At 46.8% G+C, this 16434-nt stretch overlaps 2 protein-coding genes across 3 annotated transcripts in view; one reads left to right on the top strand and one right to left on the bottom strand.

Annotated features, from left to right (window-relative positions):
• Nucleotides 1-16434, top strand: part of SELENOP (selenoprotein P) — a 91336-nt gene that overhangs the window by 12800 nt on the left and 62102 nt on the right. The window lies entirely within an intron of this gene.
• ZNF131 (zinc finger protein 131) lies at nt 1238-16215 on the bottom strand. Of its 2 annotated transcripts, XM_075268990.1 has the most exons (8): nt 16144-16215; nt 13452-13590; nt 11874-11975; nt 11045-11189; nt 8069-8420; nt 7744-7966; nt 5269-5399; nt 1238-2670 (listed from the first exon to the last, which is right to left on the bottom strand). In XM_075268990.1, the coding sequence occupies exons 2-8, from the start codon at nt 13573-13575 to the stop codon at nt 2014-2016; spliced, it is 1734 nt and encodes a 577-aa protein (XP_075125091.1). In that variant the 5' UTR covers nt 13576-13590; nt 16144-16215; the 3' UTR covers nt 1238-2013. The 2 variants fall into 2 exon arrangements, with proteins under 2 accessions (XP_075125091.1, XP_075125081.1); XM_075268980.1 differs by having other exon boundaries at nt 7744-8420.

The following is a 16434-nucleotide window of genomic DNA, read 5'->3' as shown; positions in this document are numbered from 1 at the left end:
ATCTCTCGCAGCACTGGGAGCGGTCCTCAGCGCTCAAACAGCACTGGAGGCGTCCCCAATGCTGCGAGAGAAACCTCCAGAGCCTCCTTCATCTTCTTCTGGAACGGCCTCTCCCCGTGTCTTCTTCCGTCCTGGGTTTCAATCCTCTAGACCTCGGGCAGAGCAGACTGCGCATGCTCGGGCCACAAGAAAATGACCACTTACACCAGTAAGCGGCCATTTTCTTCTGGCCCAGGCATGCGCAGTTGGCTTTACCCAAAGCCTAGAAGATTGAAACCCAGCTTCGGAAGAAGACGTGTGAAGAGGGTGTTTCAGAAGATGATGGAGGCGGCGCTGTAGATTTCTCTCGCAGCATTGGGGACGCCCCCAGTGCTGCGAGAGAATTAATTTGCATACCAAAGAAACCCAGGATATCTATCAAACGGTGGCACGGAGAAGACAACTAAAGGTAGGAGAAGAATAACCTTTCTTAAGGCTATTCCTACGTGTTAGTCAGAAAGAAAGGGTATCCAATGATAGGATCCCTTTAACTATACTTTTGCCCCTACATATGACTAGAGCAGTGAGTGCGGCAGGCACATAGTTAGCAGTCAGGTTAGACCCCCCCCTATAATATACATTAGACATACTGTAGATGCTTTCTATTACCATACAAAAATAGTTTCTGTAATTACTAAAGAAAAATTCCAGTCAATGCACAAAGTTACACTGACAGCCTTTTACCTGTCCGTAAGATCCCAAATGTAAAACACCATGGAATTAATGGCGCTATATAAATAAACAATAATAATCATCTGGGCCCCCTAAAAACCAAATGGTCCGGGGCCCCATCTAATGCTCATTCTTCAACTTGGGACACATTGGAGGGGATGGGGGATGAAGACTGGTGTGCAGCCCCTCAGTCCTAATAGAGTTCTCCATTATGTACTTGTGGCAATGTGGGGGGGAACAACATGAATCCCCTTCCAGAAGAATGACCAGACCCATTTCCATATTCGATGGGTCACTACAGGAAGATGAGACATAGCAGAATACTTGAGGCTTGTACGACCACCAAGTGAGGATGGACCTATTTTTTTTCGGACTGGGCCCCTGACAGCAGTGCATTACATTACATATAGTATTTTGTTACATTTTTGGTTGGGTCACTGCCATCTTGGCCTACTGCCTATAGAGAGGGTGGATCATAACACACTTGTGTCAAAAAAAAAAAGGCAGTAAATTTATTAACAGTCCCAACATAGAAACAAACAGAGAATACAACCTTTATCATGTCAAGGTGAGAAATACATTATAAGAGCTATGGGAGACGATTGACTGGAGTTTTCCTTTAAATTGGTATTTCCATGTTGGACATTTCTGATATATCCACAGAACACCATAGAGGTCTGATAGGAGTTGTTGCCACCTCTGCGATACGTCCCCCATGTCTAGAATAGGGGTCAGCTGTCCTAATCTGCCTGGTGTCAGGGCCCCCAGACAATGGAGAAGACAAATGTTTTTGGTACTCGGACACCATGTCACCAGACGGGACCCCTGTTATGTAGACAGGGCAGGTCCCAGCTCGGACATAGTCTGATATACCCTGTGGATATGTCATAACTGCCTAAGACAGGGAAACCCCTTTAAGTTACGGTCACACATTCCTGACCAATGCAGGCCATTGTAGGCAGACGATACATTTTTCTGATGCTTAGAAGCAAGAGTTTGGGTAATAACCATCATTCCCTTTTCTAGGTGCAAACGGCAGGGCGCTTGAGAACTGGTTAATGGGGGAAAACATCTCCCATTACAGGGGCTGTCCAGAATTAGAAAAACATGGCCGCTTTCTTCCTTAAACTGTACTGCCGTCTATGGTATTGGAGCTGACCTGCAATACCACCTACAACCTGAGGACAGATGCGGCACAGTTTCTGGAAGGAAAAAAAAGCCATGCTTCCCTTAGGAGAGACAATCCCTTTAAATGCTGTAAAAATGTCCGCTGAGCACAAGTCAGCCTGATGCCACGATGTCCTATTCCACTGTCGCTTCTATATGTGCCACCTCCATCTGTCTTATCTGTATGTTCTCAGACCCCGTGTGGACAATTTGGTGAAGTTCGGCTACCTCTGCTTGGCAGGGTTGCTCCTCAATAGTTTGTTCAATGTGTTGAATATTGGAGTCGTCCAGAAGTTGCGCCTCCACCTCCTCCATATGTATCTGGTTGACGTGTTCCACGTGTACTTCCTCCACGTGAACCTCAGTTCCAGGGTCTATCTGAAGATGCTCTACTTCTATGTGACCCATATGTACCTGTGTCTGAAGATCCAGTATGTGCGCACCCTTCACTTGGTTCACCTCTAGAAGATCTTGGTGCAAGTGACCGACTGTTAGTTGAGGTGGATCGACTTGAACTTGTATGACTTGATCTACGGGCACCATGTGGACTTGTTCCACCTGCTCGACGAATGCCATGGACGACACGGCCTCTGCTTCGGTTTGTTCCGACGGAAGGACAACCTCAGTCACTATTCTCTCTGCGATGTTGTGAGTGTCGCGCAGGTGTTTCCTCAGCTCGCAGCCTTGCATGAACCACATGTCACACAGCGTGCAGTGGTTGGGCTTCTCACCTGTATGAAGAACTAGGTGGTCTTTAAACTGGTCCCAGCAATTAAAGACACTATCACAGACCTAGTGACAAGACATATAGAAAAGTTATACATAGAAGGTTCATGTCTACAGGCATCATAACAAAGCAAACATGGCTCGAGTCACAATACACGTCTCTTAGCTATATACATATCCTTAGGGAGTGGAGTCATTTACATATAGGGCAGATCGCTGGGGCCAATAAATGATTAAATGGGACCCTTCACCAATTCCAAATCTTTACATCCTTCAATTGGCGTCACTCCACTGATTCTTGCACAATTGGAATTTTTTCTCCAGTCCCCACCGTTCCGGAGCAATCATTGCTGTTAATCTCAGCACAATTATGTTCTGTGATCTTGGGTGGGCGGTCCCTGTCTTTCTGCTGTAGTCTAGCACCGCCAACCCAACACAGAGAACATAATTGTGCCGAGACTAACACCAATGATTACTCAGGAATGGTGGGGGCTAGAGAAAAAAATTCCAAATGTGCGAGAATCAGTGGATTGGCACCTTTTAATGTCTGCAATGAGCTGGAGTTGGGGGGAGGTGGTGAAAGGTCCCCTCTAAATTAAAACAAAGTGATAGACCAGCACTGCCCACTGGAGGGCCTAGGATTGTCAGCCAAAGGTGGTCACTGACTAGGACTGCCTACTGGAACAGTCTGGAATGAGCAGAGGTTGTTTTTTTCTTTTTAACCAACAAATTAACAAAAAGGTTTTCTGTGGGTGGCATTGCACATCTATAGGACTTAGGCCTTGTGGGAATCACATAGAGGAAAAAACAAACTGTGGCATTCCTTAGTGCTACCAGAGCAGCATAGAGTGACACATACCATTCACAGGAAGGCCTAAGAGATATACACTCACCGGCCACTTTATTAGGTACACCATGCTAGTAACGGGTTGGACCCCCTTTTGCCTTCAGAACTGCCTCAATTCTTCGTGGCATAGATTCAACAAGGTGCTGGAAGCATTCCTCAGAGATTTTGGTCCATATTGACATGATGGCATCACACAGTTGCCGCAGATTTGTCGGCTGCACATCCATGATGCGAATCTCCCGTTCCACCACATCCCAAAGATGCTCCTCTATTGGATTGAGATCTGGTGACTGTGGAGGCCATTGGAGTACAGTGAACTCATTGTCATGTTCAAGAAACCAGTCTGAGATGATTCCAGCTTTATGACATGGCATTGTATTATCCTGCTGAAAGTAGCCATCAGATGTTGGGTACATTGTGGTCATAAAGGGATGGACATGGTCTGCAACAATACTCAGGTAGGCTTTGGCATTGCAACGATGCTCAATTGGTACCAAGGGGCCCAAAGAGTGCCAAGAAAATATTCCCCACACCATGACACCACCACCACCAGTCTGAACCGTTGATACAAGGCAGGATGGATCCATGCTTTCATGTTGTTGATGCCAAATTCTGACCCTACCATCCGAATGTCGCAGCAGAAATCGAGACTCATCAGACCAGGCAACGTTTTTCCAATCTTCAATTGTCCAATTTCGATGAGCTTGTGCAAATTGTAGCCTCAGTTTCCTGTTCTTAGCTGAAAGGAGTGGCACCCGGTGTGGTCTTCTGCTGCTGTAGCCCATCTGCCTCAAAGTTCGACGTACTGTGCGGCGTTCAGAGATGCTCTTCTGGCTACCTTGGTTGTAACGGGTGGCTATTTGAGTCACTGTTGCCTTTCTATCAGCTCGAACCAGTTTGGCCATTCTCCTCTGACCTCTGGCATCAACAACGCATTTCCACCCACAGAACTGCCGCTCATTGGAGGTTTTTTCTTTTTCGGACCATTCTCTGTAAAACCTAGAGATGGTTGTGCGTGAAAATCCCAGTAGATCAGCAGTTTCTGAAATACTCAGACCAGCCATTCTGGCACCAACAACCATGCCACGTTCAAAGGCACTCAAATCACCTTTCTTCCTCATACTGATGCTCGGTTTGAACTGCAGGAGATTGTCTTGACCATGTCTACATGCCTAAATGCACTGAATTGCCACCATGTGATTGGCTGATTAGAAATTAAGTGTTAACGAGCAGTTGGACAGGTGTACCTAATAAAGTGGCCGGTGAGTGTAAACAGAGATGAGCGAGTACTATTCCAAACTCCTGTTTCGAATAGCATGCACCCATAGGAATGAATGGACGCAGCCTGCACGCAGGGGGTTAAGTGGCCGGCAAAGTCTGTGTGCCGGCCGCTTGCATTCATTCTTATGAATGCTGTTACCCTGGACCTTTTTGGTTTATCCAAATCTGTTCAGCCATTCCAAAGGTATAAGCCCTTTTAATGGTGAGGTAAATTAAGGTCTACTAGTCAAGTGGGCGGTAACACTGTATGACATACAAGACACACAAATTCTGCCCCCAGATAAACCAGAGTTACCACCCACTTGGCTATTTAGACGCTCATCTGCATCAACACTAAAAGGGCTTATATCTTTGGAATAGCTGAACAGATTTGTATAAACAAAACACCAAACTGCTCGGGATGACAGCACCGATCACATGATGGAGGTCATTGGGATTTTCAGGCTCTTTAATTTAAAAAAAAAACAAAACAAAAAACTAGAAGTCAGACGTTTTCTAATGACACAATCCCTTTAAGACTTGCACTGTGCACGTACCTGACATTCATACAATTTCTTCCTTCCTTTCTTTGCACCAACCCCGTACTGGCAGGCTGTTAGATGACATTTCAGGGTGCTGTTCCTAGCAAAATGCTCGTGACAGTTTGGACACTCAAAAGGTTTTTCACCTAGAACAGAACAACATTTTTTGTAAAAAAAAAATAAATAAAAATAAAATAAAAAATACTTCCTACAATGTAAAGTCATAGACGGGATACAGACAGAATTTAAAGAAAAAAACCAACCCATTTTTGTAAAAGGAAACTTTTAGGCTTCCTCCATCTTTATGTGGATTGAAAACGACCACAAAGAGACCGATGTCCCCCATAGCTTCAGAATAGGTCAAGTCGTATAAACCATGAATAATAAGAGGGATATTTTCCTGCATGCCCATTACAGTATGCTGAACTAATACATAGATAATATCTGAACCCAGCGGAAGGTCAGGGCTCTATAGACTGATATCTGGTAACGGCACAACTGCAAGGGGCAACATGGCGACATACACAGGGCATTCCTATCTGGACAAAAAAAAACAACCAACAAAAACAAGTCAGCAGTCCACAGTGGGATTTCTAGATCCCTAGGAGTCTCCTGGTGAGATCACAGGGAGTAGCGGTAGATTATATCATAACCGCATAAAGGGGTTTTCTGGGTCCCAATCAATTTTATACACACAGGACAGGTCTCTGTATGTGATGTAAACCTGGACCCCGCTCAGATCAGCTGTTCCAGCAGTTACTAGTAATAGGGGCAGTGCTGCAACTCCTTGGAAAGAACCCTAAGGGCTAGTTCACACGGGGGGCGGACTTAGGCAGGGGAGCAGCGGCACTCTCGGGTCAAAACCCGCCTGCCACAACTGTTGCAGCTTCCCCCTCTGGAGCAGGCTCAAATGAATGGGCCAACCATGGAGGTTGCTGTCGCCAGACGGAAGCCGTGGAATCCGCCTGAAGAAAGGGCAGCTTGCTCACGGAAAAAAGTAGCCTGGCTGTCTCCATAGCCCACCATTGTGAGGGGGCGGATTATGACGTGGATTACGCGCCATAATCCACCCCCCCTGTGCCCATGTGAACGAGCCCTATACAGTGCATTGGGCTGCTGTGTTGCCCCTATTACTTGGATAGGAGCGGTGCTGTAAATACTCCCCCATCCACTACTGACACCCAGAGCCTGTGGCCACAGCTGATCAGACCCCCAAAGATCCCATACTGATATCCTCTGCCTATTTTGGGCCTTAAGTAAGCATTTCTATATTTTCGGTTCTCACCCTTATATCCTTTGAGTCAGAACTTTCTATTTCTCCCATCAGCGGAGCTGTAGAAGGGCTAGTTTTTTGTGAGACAAGCTTTTTTTTTTTTTTTTTTTTAAATCTATCATTGAGACACAATTTACTGATAATTTTCGATTTTTTTTTCCGTAGTGGTCTGTTGACCAACAACAACCGGTTAAGGCTGAGGCCCCACTTTACGGAAATGCAGATTTTGCTGTGGTTATTTTGAGCCAAAGCCAGGAGTGGATTGAGCAGAAGCTAGAAGTATAAGAGCGTCCTATATAGGTCCGATTCCATTTATAGCCATTCTTGGCTTTGGCTCAAAATACTGCAACAACAACAACAAAAAAAGCAGCGTTTCCGTACCGTGGGGCCTCAGCCTTAAAGGGTATTCCCAGCTCGGCAAGTCATTGTCATGATGGAAATAACTGGAGTGTTGCTGCTCTACGACGTTTCCAAAATTCCCATAGAAGAGAGTATGAGCCAAGGAAAGAGCGGAGCGCAGCTTCACTACTATTGTGTCCGTCGCTTCCATTCACTTCTAGTAGAGGCCCGTTTTGGCAAGTCTCAGGCCTTGCAGCGAATTATTCCCTTTAATTGTTTATTACTAAGTGGTTTTGTGTGTAATGGTGGTATCACACATGACGCATGCACACAAAACCCAGAGCAGCCAATGGCCACACGATGTTGAGTGTAAGGGGGCATTCACATGGAGGCTCGGACTCCGCGCTGAAAAAAAGCCTCCCATTGACTTCCGTTTTCCATGTGGAACCCATTGAAGTCAATGGGAGGCTATTTTTCAGCGCGGATTCTGATGTGGAGTCCATGCCAGATTCAGCGCCAACTTCCTCCGTGTGAATGGATCCTTATAAGGAAACCTCACACAGCAATTATCCCAAGTGGGTTGGGAAGGATCCCTCATTTGTGTGAGGTTGCGGCACATCAGCCATTATGTATTACACCGCTAACCAGGCATGACAACTGCCCCAAATTTTTAACAGGTGCAGTTTTTGCTTGCCCAGTTTGTGCCCTGTCCGTCTGTACCCGACCAAGGTCATAAAGCAGGTCAAATGGCACACTGTATATGAAAGCCACATAATACCAATGCAAAAAAGTATCGCTCTGCTGTAACATCCAATTCTGCAGCAGTTGCTGCCCCCTGCTGGCCACCAGATCGCATCTTCCCAGATAGGCAATATTACCTGTATGCTTCCTTAGGTGTTCTTTAAAATGTCCAAAATGATCAAACTGTTTATCGCAGTACTGACAAACGTGGATTTTTTTGCCCGGTCTCGGCCTCTTGCTGGCGCTGCTTTCTTCTAGGTGATAACAGGTGAGGTGTTGCTTCCATGCGATCTCGCGCACGTAACTTTTATTGCATATTTCACACTTAAAATTGTCGGCGGTGTGTGATTTCATGTGTTCCTTTAAATGGTAAAACAATTTAAATGAGCGGTTACATTTCTGACAATGGAACATGTTGTTGACATGTGACAGATGAACTTCCATTATTTCAATGCCTTCTACCTGTTTGCCCGCAGCATCGCTTTCGTTGGCGTTGTCTTCTTGCAGTTGCCTTTTCCTTTCGCCTTGGCGGTATTTGCTGGTAATGTCCGCTAAAAGTGCAAGGGCCGAGTCGTCCGATGTGCCCGTACTCTGAATGTATTTCACCGTCTGTTCGGGGGACGTTACGGCTTCCAGAGTCTCCACGTTGTCCTCTAGTTCTATTGTTCCTTCGGTTATTTCCACTTCGATCTCTACCGGTTCGCCCTCGGAGGTTGGCATTGTCTCTGTGATGACGTTGGTGGTGTCCGAAATCTTCCATTTTTTAATAGGGTCTTCTTGTGGCTTTTGTTCGATCACTATGGTCTCTTTGTTCCTAGCAAAGATGTAGACAGGTTCAGTAAGTGCTCTAGGAAGGTGAACAAGGTAAGATGCACACTGACTGAAAAAAGCTCAACGAAGGAAGGATGCAGAGGGTGCACATTCTGTCTGCATCCACCATCATTCCCTCTAATGTTAGAGACAGGAGTGTGAACTTAGCCTTGCTGAAGACATAGCTGCATAGTATTACTTTTTAAAGGGATCATTAAAATCACTTTTTTTTTTTCTTTCTTCTCGATCACATGTAGGAATAGCCTTAAGAAAGTCTATTCTTCTCCTACCTTTAGATGTCTTCTCTGCGCAGCCATTTGGTAGAAATCACGGTTTTCGTCTGTATGCAAATGAGTTCTCTCGCAGCACTGGGGGCGGGCCCTAGCGCTCAAACAGTGTCCCCAAAACTGCGAGAGAACTCTCCAGCGACGCCTCCATCTTCTTCTGGAACGACTTATGCCTCTGCGCGTCTTCGTGCTATGTTTCAATCTTCTAAGCTTCAGGCAGAGCAGACGGTGCATGCCCGTGGTCACAAGAAAAATGGCCGCTTACACAGTAAGCTGATGTAAGCGGCCATTTTCTTGCGGCCTGTGGGCATGCACAGTTGGCTCTGCCCATGGCCTAGAAGTTTGAACCCAGCTCCAGAAGAAGAAACGCAGAGAGGCCGTTCCTGAAGAAGATGGAGGCGGCGCTGGAGAGTTCTCTCACAGTAATGGGGACGCCCCAGTGCTGAGAGAGAAATCATTTGCATACCGATGAAAATCGGGATTTCAACCGAACAGCAGCGTGGAGAAGAAATCTAAAGGTAGGAGAAGACTAGTCTTTCTTAAGGCTATTCCTACGTGTGTTCGAGAAAAAAAATGTGATTTCAATGATAGGATCCATTTAACCCCTTCTCGCCGATGGCACTTTTTGACTTCCTGACCAAGCTCGATTTTTCAAAACTGACAAGTGTCACTTTATGTGGCAATAACTTTGGAATGCTTTAACTTACCAAAGTGATTTTGAGAGTTTTTTCGTAACACATTGTACTTCAGGTGCAGAATAAAATTCAATTTAGGGGAAAAAAAAAAAACAATTATTTTTGCATCTGCTGATCACTGCTTCACTAGATGTATCTGCAATACATGTGTTACACGTGTATTGCAGTGTACAGGAAGCTCTCAGCCCTGTGCAGACGCACGGGGCTGACAGCTTCCATTCCTGGCAGGATCAACCAGGTACGGCATGGGGCGGACCCGGGGTCACTGATCAGACCCCGGGCTGCCCACTACCAACACCGGCACCCCCCGATCGGCACCAGTATTTAGCGAAACCCCAGAGATGCCGGTGGTCATGTTTGACCGCCGGCATCTCAGGGGTTAAAAACGCGATCGGACCCAGCAGCTCTTGTAAGACACTGACACCAGCGGATCACGTGACCGCTGGGTCAGAGGGCATGTCCATCATGGTGGCACCCATAGCCGTGTATACAGCACTCATTGAGTGCTGTATACACAGCAATCGAGAAGGCAGGGAAGGGAATAAACCTTCTCTGCCATCTCTCTGGGAGCTCCGGCTGAAGTTACAGCCGGCTCCCAGTATCAGCAGTTGCACAATCTCGCGTAGCTACTGTGTTCTGACAGGACGTACCAACACGTTCTGTCAGAACAAGGAAGCCACTTTCTGGACGTAAATAGTCTATAGGCGGTGGTTAAAGGGTTGTTTTGTTTTTTGTTCTTTTTTACTTCTGCTGTTAAATGGCCATATACATAAACCAGTACTCAAAACTCCTTTGGCCTCCGTGTTCAGGACTGGCAGCTCTGGTTTACATCTGGTCTACACTTGGTTTACATCTGAGTCTGGATTCCGTATGGGGGGAGTCTACATGGGACCTACCGAACGCAATTGCAAGCGCTGTGCAGTAAAAGCACACCGACTCCATAGACTATAATAGGGTCTGTGTGCTTGCCGCGCGCTGCTCGCATGAATCATGCGGACAGGAAAGTAGATAGTGAAGTACTTTCCTGTCCACATGATCCCCACAGAGATCTGGCGGCAAGCACACAGAGCCCATTATAGTCTATGGTGTCCATGTGCTTTTACTGCACAGCGCTTGCAGTTGTGTTCGGTATTCTGTTGGGAGGTGGTGGGGTCCTCATGCAGACTTCCCCGGACGGAATACGAACACTGATGTGAACAAGGCCTTAGTCTGTATCAGGCAACCGCTGTAGTCAATCCCAGGCCTCAGCAGTCATCCCTTCACGAATGACACATCACAGCAGTCACATGCTGTTTGTAAAGAGATCACCACTGAGCATTGCGATTGGTTGCAGCAGTCCCCTCTCACAAACGGGACAACACCGGTGATTTCAGCCGGGGCCTTTATACAGACAAACAGAGCTGCCGGCCTTGGATAAGGAGGCGCCGAGAGGAGAGTACTGGTTTGTATGGCCCCACAAGCAGCTCTATCTAAAAATAATAAAATGACACAGATGGGACCTTTAACTCCAATGTTCAGCACATTCCTGAAAAACAGTGCGGGGCAAGTTTCTCTCCTGTTGTCTTGATACTAGGTGCAATAAAAAACAAACACACACACTATAGCCATCTATAAACCTCTATACTGAAATAACCACAATGTAATACCTAAACTCAAGGGCTTTGATGGCCTCATGCATCTGGAGGTACTCGGCCGCTTTATAGATGTCGCTGGCCTCCTCTTCCCCTTGTAGCATCAATTTTGCAGTGTATGTGAATTCTATTAGATGGCGAAAGGCGACATTACTCACTCCTGTGTTCGGGAGAAAAAAAAAAGGAGAAAAAATATTCACCTGTGAAGCAATGGACACAAAGTCATACCAGTGAATCAGTACATGGCAATGCTTAAAGGTAAGTTCACATGGGGTATTTCGGTCAGAATTTTGAAGCCGTATCCGCCTCAAAATCCTGACCAAAAAGACGACTCTCATTGAAACCAATGGGACCCGGTCAGTTCTTTATTCCAGGAGCAGTTTGTTCCGGCTTCTTGAAAAAAGAAGCGACATGCTCATTCTTCAGGCGAATCGGCCTGAAGACTCTCCCTCCCGACTAGGCTCATTCATTTGGACCTAGTCCAGAGTGGAGTGCATGACTGGATGCCAGTGCACTGTTCCAGCATCCAGTTGCAGCTACCCGTATTTTGGTCCGGAACCTGAGGCGGCCTCCAACTCAGGTTCCGGACCAAAAAAACCCCTTGTGAACCTGGCCTTAATCTTCCTAGAAGTTCTCCCTGTACAGCGATGTCCCAGGACCGAGGCCATCCCTCTTAACTAGAACGCTTTTCCTTGCACAGTTGGGTTTTTCTATGCAGGGATTAATACACAGTCAGGCCCGGTGGGGGTCTCAATGGACAGAACCTCAACTGCCAAAAAGCAACTGCATATCCTAGTAATAATCCATCACTTTTAAGATGAGAATATCCCTGTATGGCAAATACCTTCTATTTCCACCAAGGGCTCTTCCGTAAAGTCCTGAAAGAATTTGTAGAAAAAATGGCTGCAGGCTGCAAGGACGGCTTTGTGGGCTTTGAACTGGTGTCCTGAAAATAAAGCAAGGGAAACATTACTAGAATACCTTCGCTTTCACACGTATTATGCCATGCACTCCCCAACCCCCATTTTGTTGCAGCTATATTGCACTGTTCTGCTGTATTGAATGTATTGTGCACTCCCCTCACTCCCAATCTCTACCCCCACATTTTTGTTTTTGCTGTTTATAATGCAGTGCTGTATTGTCCAGGAATTACCATACCTCTACCTTGCTTCCCCTGACTTTGCTATAACCCCCCCCCCCCTCAATTGTGTTGCACTCCCCACTTTGCTGTCATAATTGACTGTATTAGGCCTACTCCCTGTACCCTCCACATCCCTCGCCCATTTATTGTATTATGTCAAGCGTTCAAACATGCTGCGCAATGTGCTCAGTTACCATAAAGGCAATCCAAATTCCCTCCCCCGGAAAAAAAAAATAATTATCTATCTAAAACAAAATTACCATTCATTACGAGGGGTTTTCTGGGTTCACATTGTTGCTGGCCTTACTATTCACTTGAATGGGTCAAAGCTGCAATACCCTGTACAGCCACTAGTAAGCTGATGCTGTGCAGGTACATGAAGCAATACAATCAAGGAGGAGACTGTAAGGGTCCATTCACATGCAGTTTTCTGGCGCAGAATTTGCATCAGAATCAGTGCGGAAAAAGGAACCCATTGAAGTCAGTGGGAGGCTTTTTTTCCGTACGGATTCTGACACAAATTCCGCGTCAGAAAACTCCGTGTGAATGGACCCTACGTTGCACATGCGTGCCGCAACTCCTTCAAATAACCGATGGGTATGAGTGCTGAGGTTCAGACCCCCACCAGATACTGATGGCCTATTCAAAGGACAGCCTTTAACACAGGGAAACTTGGAATATTGCAAAGGCACCTGCTGGTGTTCACAACGTACCGATCTGTGCTGCCACCTAAAAGCGGGGGAAAGTCTATGTCCTGCCTAAATGATTTCTCTGCCACAGTTGCATTGTATTGTACGGGATATGGAAGACTAAGAGCCTTATGCTGCTGTCCATGCTGAACTTGCTAAGAAATAGGTAAAAGTCTATGTCCAGCCTAAATCATATAGCTACTTCTTTCACTGAGGATACAGCAGAAACTGTACTGTACTAACACAGCCTTACTAGAGGACATCCACCTTTTACTGTTATAAATGCTGCTGTTCATATTGGACTTTCTATGACGTGGGGGGATAGTCCATGTCCAGCCTAAATGACATCCCTGCTTCTTTCACTGAGAATATAGCAGATGCTGTACTGTATTGGACTGGGAATGAATGACTAAGAGAGCCTTACTAGAACATGCACAGATTTATACACTTTGAGCAATAGGGTGTGCTATTGCAAGAAGTATAAAAATACAATTTGCACGGATGGTACTCTGGATCGGTTTTCAAGGTATTTGTCAGATCTTTAGGAGAAAGTTTTCTAACTGGAAAATGACAGAGAATATTCGACACTTACCATCTACGATCAAAGTGATGTCTGTGAACTGGTCAAGTTCCCGCTGCTCATTTAACCTGTCCATCATGACTTTATAATGGTCTGGAAATTCCTGAATGCAGCCCATCGTCTCCTCCGCTTCCATACCTAAACAGCTAGTCTGAAGAATAGAGACAAGTAACTAAGTCGCAAAGTAACGCACATAAGGGTCTAGGAGAAAACCAAAAACATACAGGACAACGGTGTCTCAAAATGAAATCTACTGCCACATCTGTATTAAAATCCACAAGACTAAAAGGTGCAGATTTTCTATAAGGTTTATTTGCGAGGTCAGGGAAATGCCAAACACTATTCCAACGTATTGATGCTTTGCCTTTGTGTAAGTTTTTGCAAAGGTCATGTGACCATGTCATTAAGGGGAATGTCCCAATGAAGACATTTATGCGCCATCTGCGTGTAAGTCGGATCCACATTGATTAAGTCTATTCACCTTGCTACGTCACAGATCTGTGTTATGAATGCAGGTCAGAAGACCCACAATCTGGCTAAGCCACTCATCTGTAATGTGGGTGCAAAAGTGAACCCCTAATATGCTCAACTGAAACTTTCTAACAAATAGCAATCCAAAGTTCCATAGTAAGGAGGATTAGTGTCTGATCATTGGTGCTCTGACCCCCAGCAGTCATAATAAAAGGGGGCTGCAACTTCCCCAAAGAATGGAGCAGTGGTGCACAGGCCTGGCCACCACTCCATTCGCTTCTATGCGGTTGCGGTCCCATCGAAGCGAATGGAGCGGTGGCCAGTCCTGTGCACCACTGCTCCATTCTCAGGGGAAGCTGCAGTCCTCTTTTTTATGATTGCAGGGCTCCAGTGATCAGACACTCATCCTTCCTACCATCGAGTCTGTGTTTGGATTGCTAACCGTTATGTTTCAGTTGAGTATATTACGGGATTATTTTTTGTGCCCACATTAACCAGACTGGGGGTCTACTGACCTGCACTCATAACATAGGGATTAATGACGGGATGGGTCGATCCATGGTCAACGCATTTGTATTATGACTGACAATCCTCCGGAGGCTGCCATCGCACAAGCCTATATTTAATGTACAGAATATTAAGCAGGATCTTACAAGTCCCCTATTACTTGGTAGGTCATCTACTGTTACGAAGCTGTCCATAGCACACGTTCAATCTATTAAGTTCCCCTGTTACAGAGACATGGGTACCATTAATAATACTGGTAGCTGAAACTGTCAAGGGACGGGTCTTACAGCTCAGCATCTTTGCTGGATGATGGAGCAAGCCCTCATTACATTGCAAGACGATGTACATATACTCCAGGGGGGCGTTCCCCACCATCAGGTGATAACATTGGGCTATAAAGACTGCCCTCCTGGCCCTACCGATGTCATTGAGCTATTGGTGCCGAACCTAACGGCACTGATATCTACTGCACATCGGGAAAGCTGACCGTGCGCAGAATTCAACCCCCTGTCAGCTTTCTAGTGGTATTTAATATTGCGGGTGCCAGAGGGGGCAGAAGGTCCTCTTTAAGACCGGCGCCCCAGGTTGCAAAAAACGCTGAATTTTACAGGACCTGCATTCTGACTAATCCCATCCAGACGCTGCAGAAAAAAATCCGCAGCGGAAATGAGGTTTTTGCAAATCGCAGCATGTTAATTATACCCAGGGATACGCTGGCGGTTTCCATACAGGTATAATAGGGGCAGAAAATCCGCAGAGGAAAACTCCATTCATGGGATTCGTGGGGTCTCGGCGCTCAGACCCCCACAATCCAGGATCTATCCTAAGCATAGAGGATACTTTTTGTGACATAACTCATTTAAAGTACTTTGATCCTTAGGACCATCAATATCAGATCTGACACCCAGGACCACCACAGATCAGCTATTTAAAACGTGTCACGTTCAGCGGTCACACGGCTGGTTGCGGCTCAGTCCCGTTCAATAGATTGGGGATGAGCTGCGATACCAGTAGTAAGTACAGTGCATGAAATCTGTAGTCTCTGAAACCAGCTGATCGGCGGGTGGGCCAGGTGCTGGACCCATCATTGATATTTTAACCCCAGAACGCCCCTTTTATGGGGTTGCCCCAGAACAGACCATCCAGGTCTCATTTTATACGCCAATAACTTGCACAGGATATGATAGTTATGACGCTGGAGTTGCTTATAGAAAATGAAAGCGGTGCCTAGTGGCCATTGTAACTGCTCAGTGCTAGTCCCTCAGTACAGCCCGGTAGTCCCCACACAGCCCGGGTTCATTCCGAGCACGTGACGTCCAATACACCTCCCTCTCCCTTCCTATTGGCTCTCTGCCGCACTTCACGCTGCGCTCTCAACCAATCAAAGCCGCGATCTATCAACCGGAAGGCCTAGCTTTACCGCCCTCCTCCCGGTCCCCCAAATCAAGCCGGGGACACCCGCGGATTAGCGGCCGCATGGGTCCGTCCCGTCTCCTGCACACGCCGCTTAGGTCAGTGACCGCTCCCCTGCCGTTTGCAGTCACTTCGCCCGCCCGTACACTCCATCCTGCACAGTGTCGGCGCCAGTCGTTATTACGTCATCAAAACGCGCATTAAAAATCTCCCCCTCACATGCTGCGGCTTTCTCTCCGGCCCGTGTGATGAGAAGAACCCGACTGCCGTGACCGGCGGAAGCCGCCCTGCCTATCCCCGGCCCGGTACTCACCGCCACTAGTGAGACTGGCTGCCCGCGGCCTCCTCCTAGCGTCTATGGATGGCTGTGGGGAGAGGACGGGCGACTCGGCTTCCCGGCGGCCCCCGCACAGGAAGTGACGTCATGACCACCGCTAACCTGGCGGGAAAGTCTGACAACAGTATTGGGGGGGGGGGGATATTCACAATAATAGGATGTAGTATCATAGTGACCGCTTTCTGGAACTACAACCCCCAGCATGCGGTTACCTCTGCTGCTGACTAGGCATGCTGGGGGTTGTGGTTCTACAACAGAGACATGGGA

This window comes from Leptodactylus fuscus, chromosome 1 (assembly GCF_031893055.1).
Source record: "Leptodactylus fuscus isolate aLepFus1 chromosome 1, aLepFus1.hap2, whole genome shotgun sequence".
In the NCBI taxonomy this organism is placed as follows: domain Eukaryota; kingdom Metazoa; phylum Chordata; class Amphibia; order Anura; family Leptodactylidae; genus Leptodactylus; species Leptodactylus fuscus.
The sequence above is the reverse complement of the archived record's forward strand: the minus strand, read 5'-3'. Positions and strand labels throughout refer to the sequence as shown.

What these genes read in the sequence shown, in the direction of transcription:
- ZNF131 (XM_075268980.1), bottom strand. Translation starts at nt 13,575, where the DNA reads ATGGAAGCGGAGGAGACGATGGGCTGCATTCAGGAATTTCCAGACCAT. An exon ending in CATCACTTTGATCGTAGATG is followed by an intron (nt 11,976 to 13,451) that starts GTAAGTGTCGAA and finishes CTTTATTTTCAG; the next exon opens with GACACCAGTTCAAAGCCCAC. An exon ending in ACACCTAAGGAAGCATACAG is followed by an intron (nt 5,400 to 7,743) that starts GTAATATTGCCT and finishes GTTCTGTTCTAG; the next exon opens with GTGAAAAACCTTTTGAGTGT.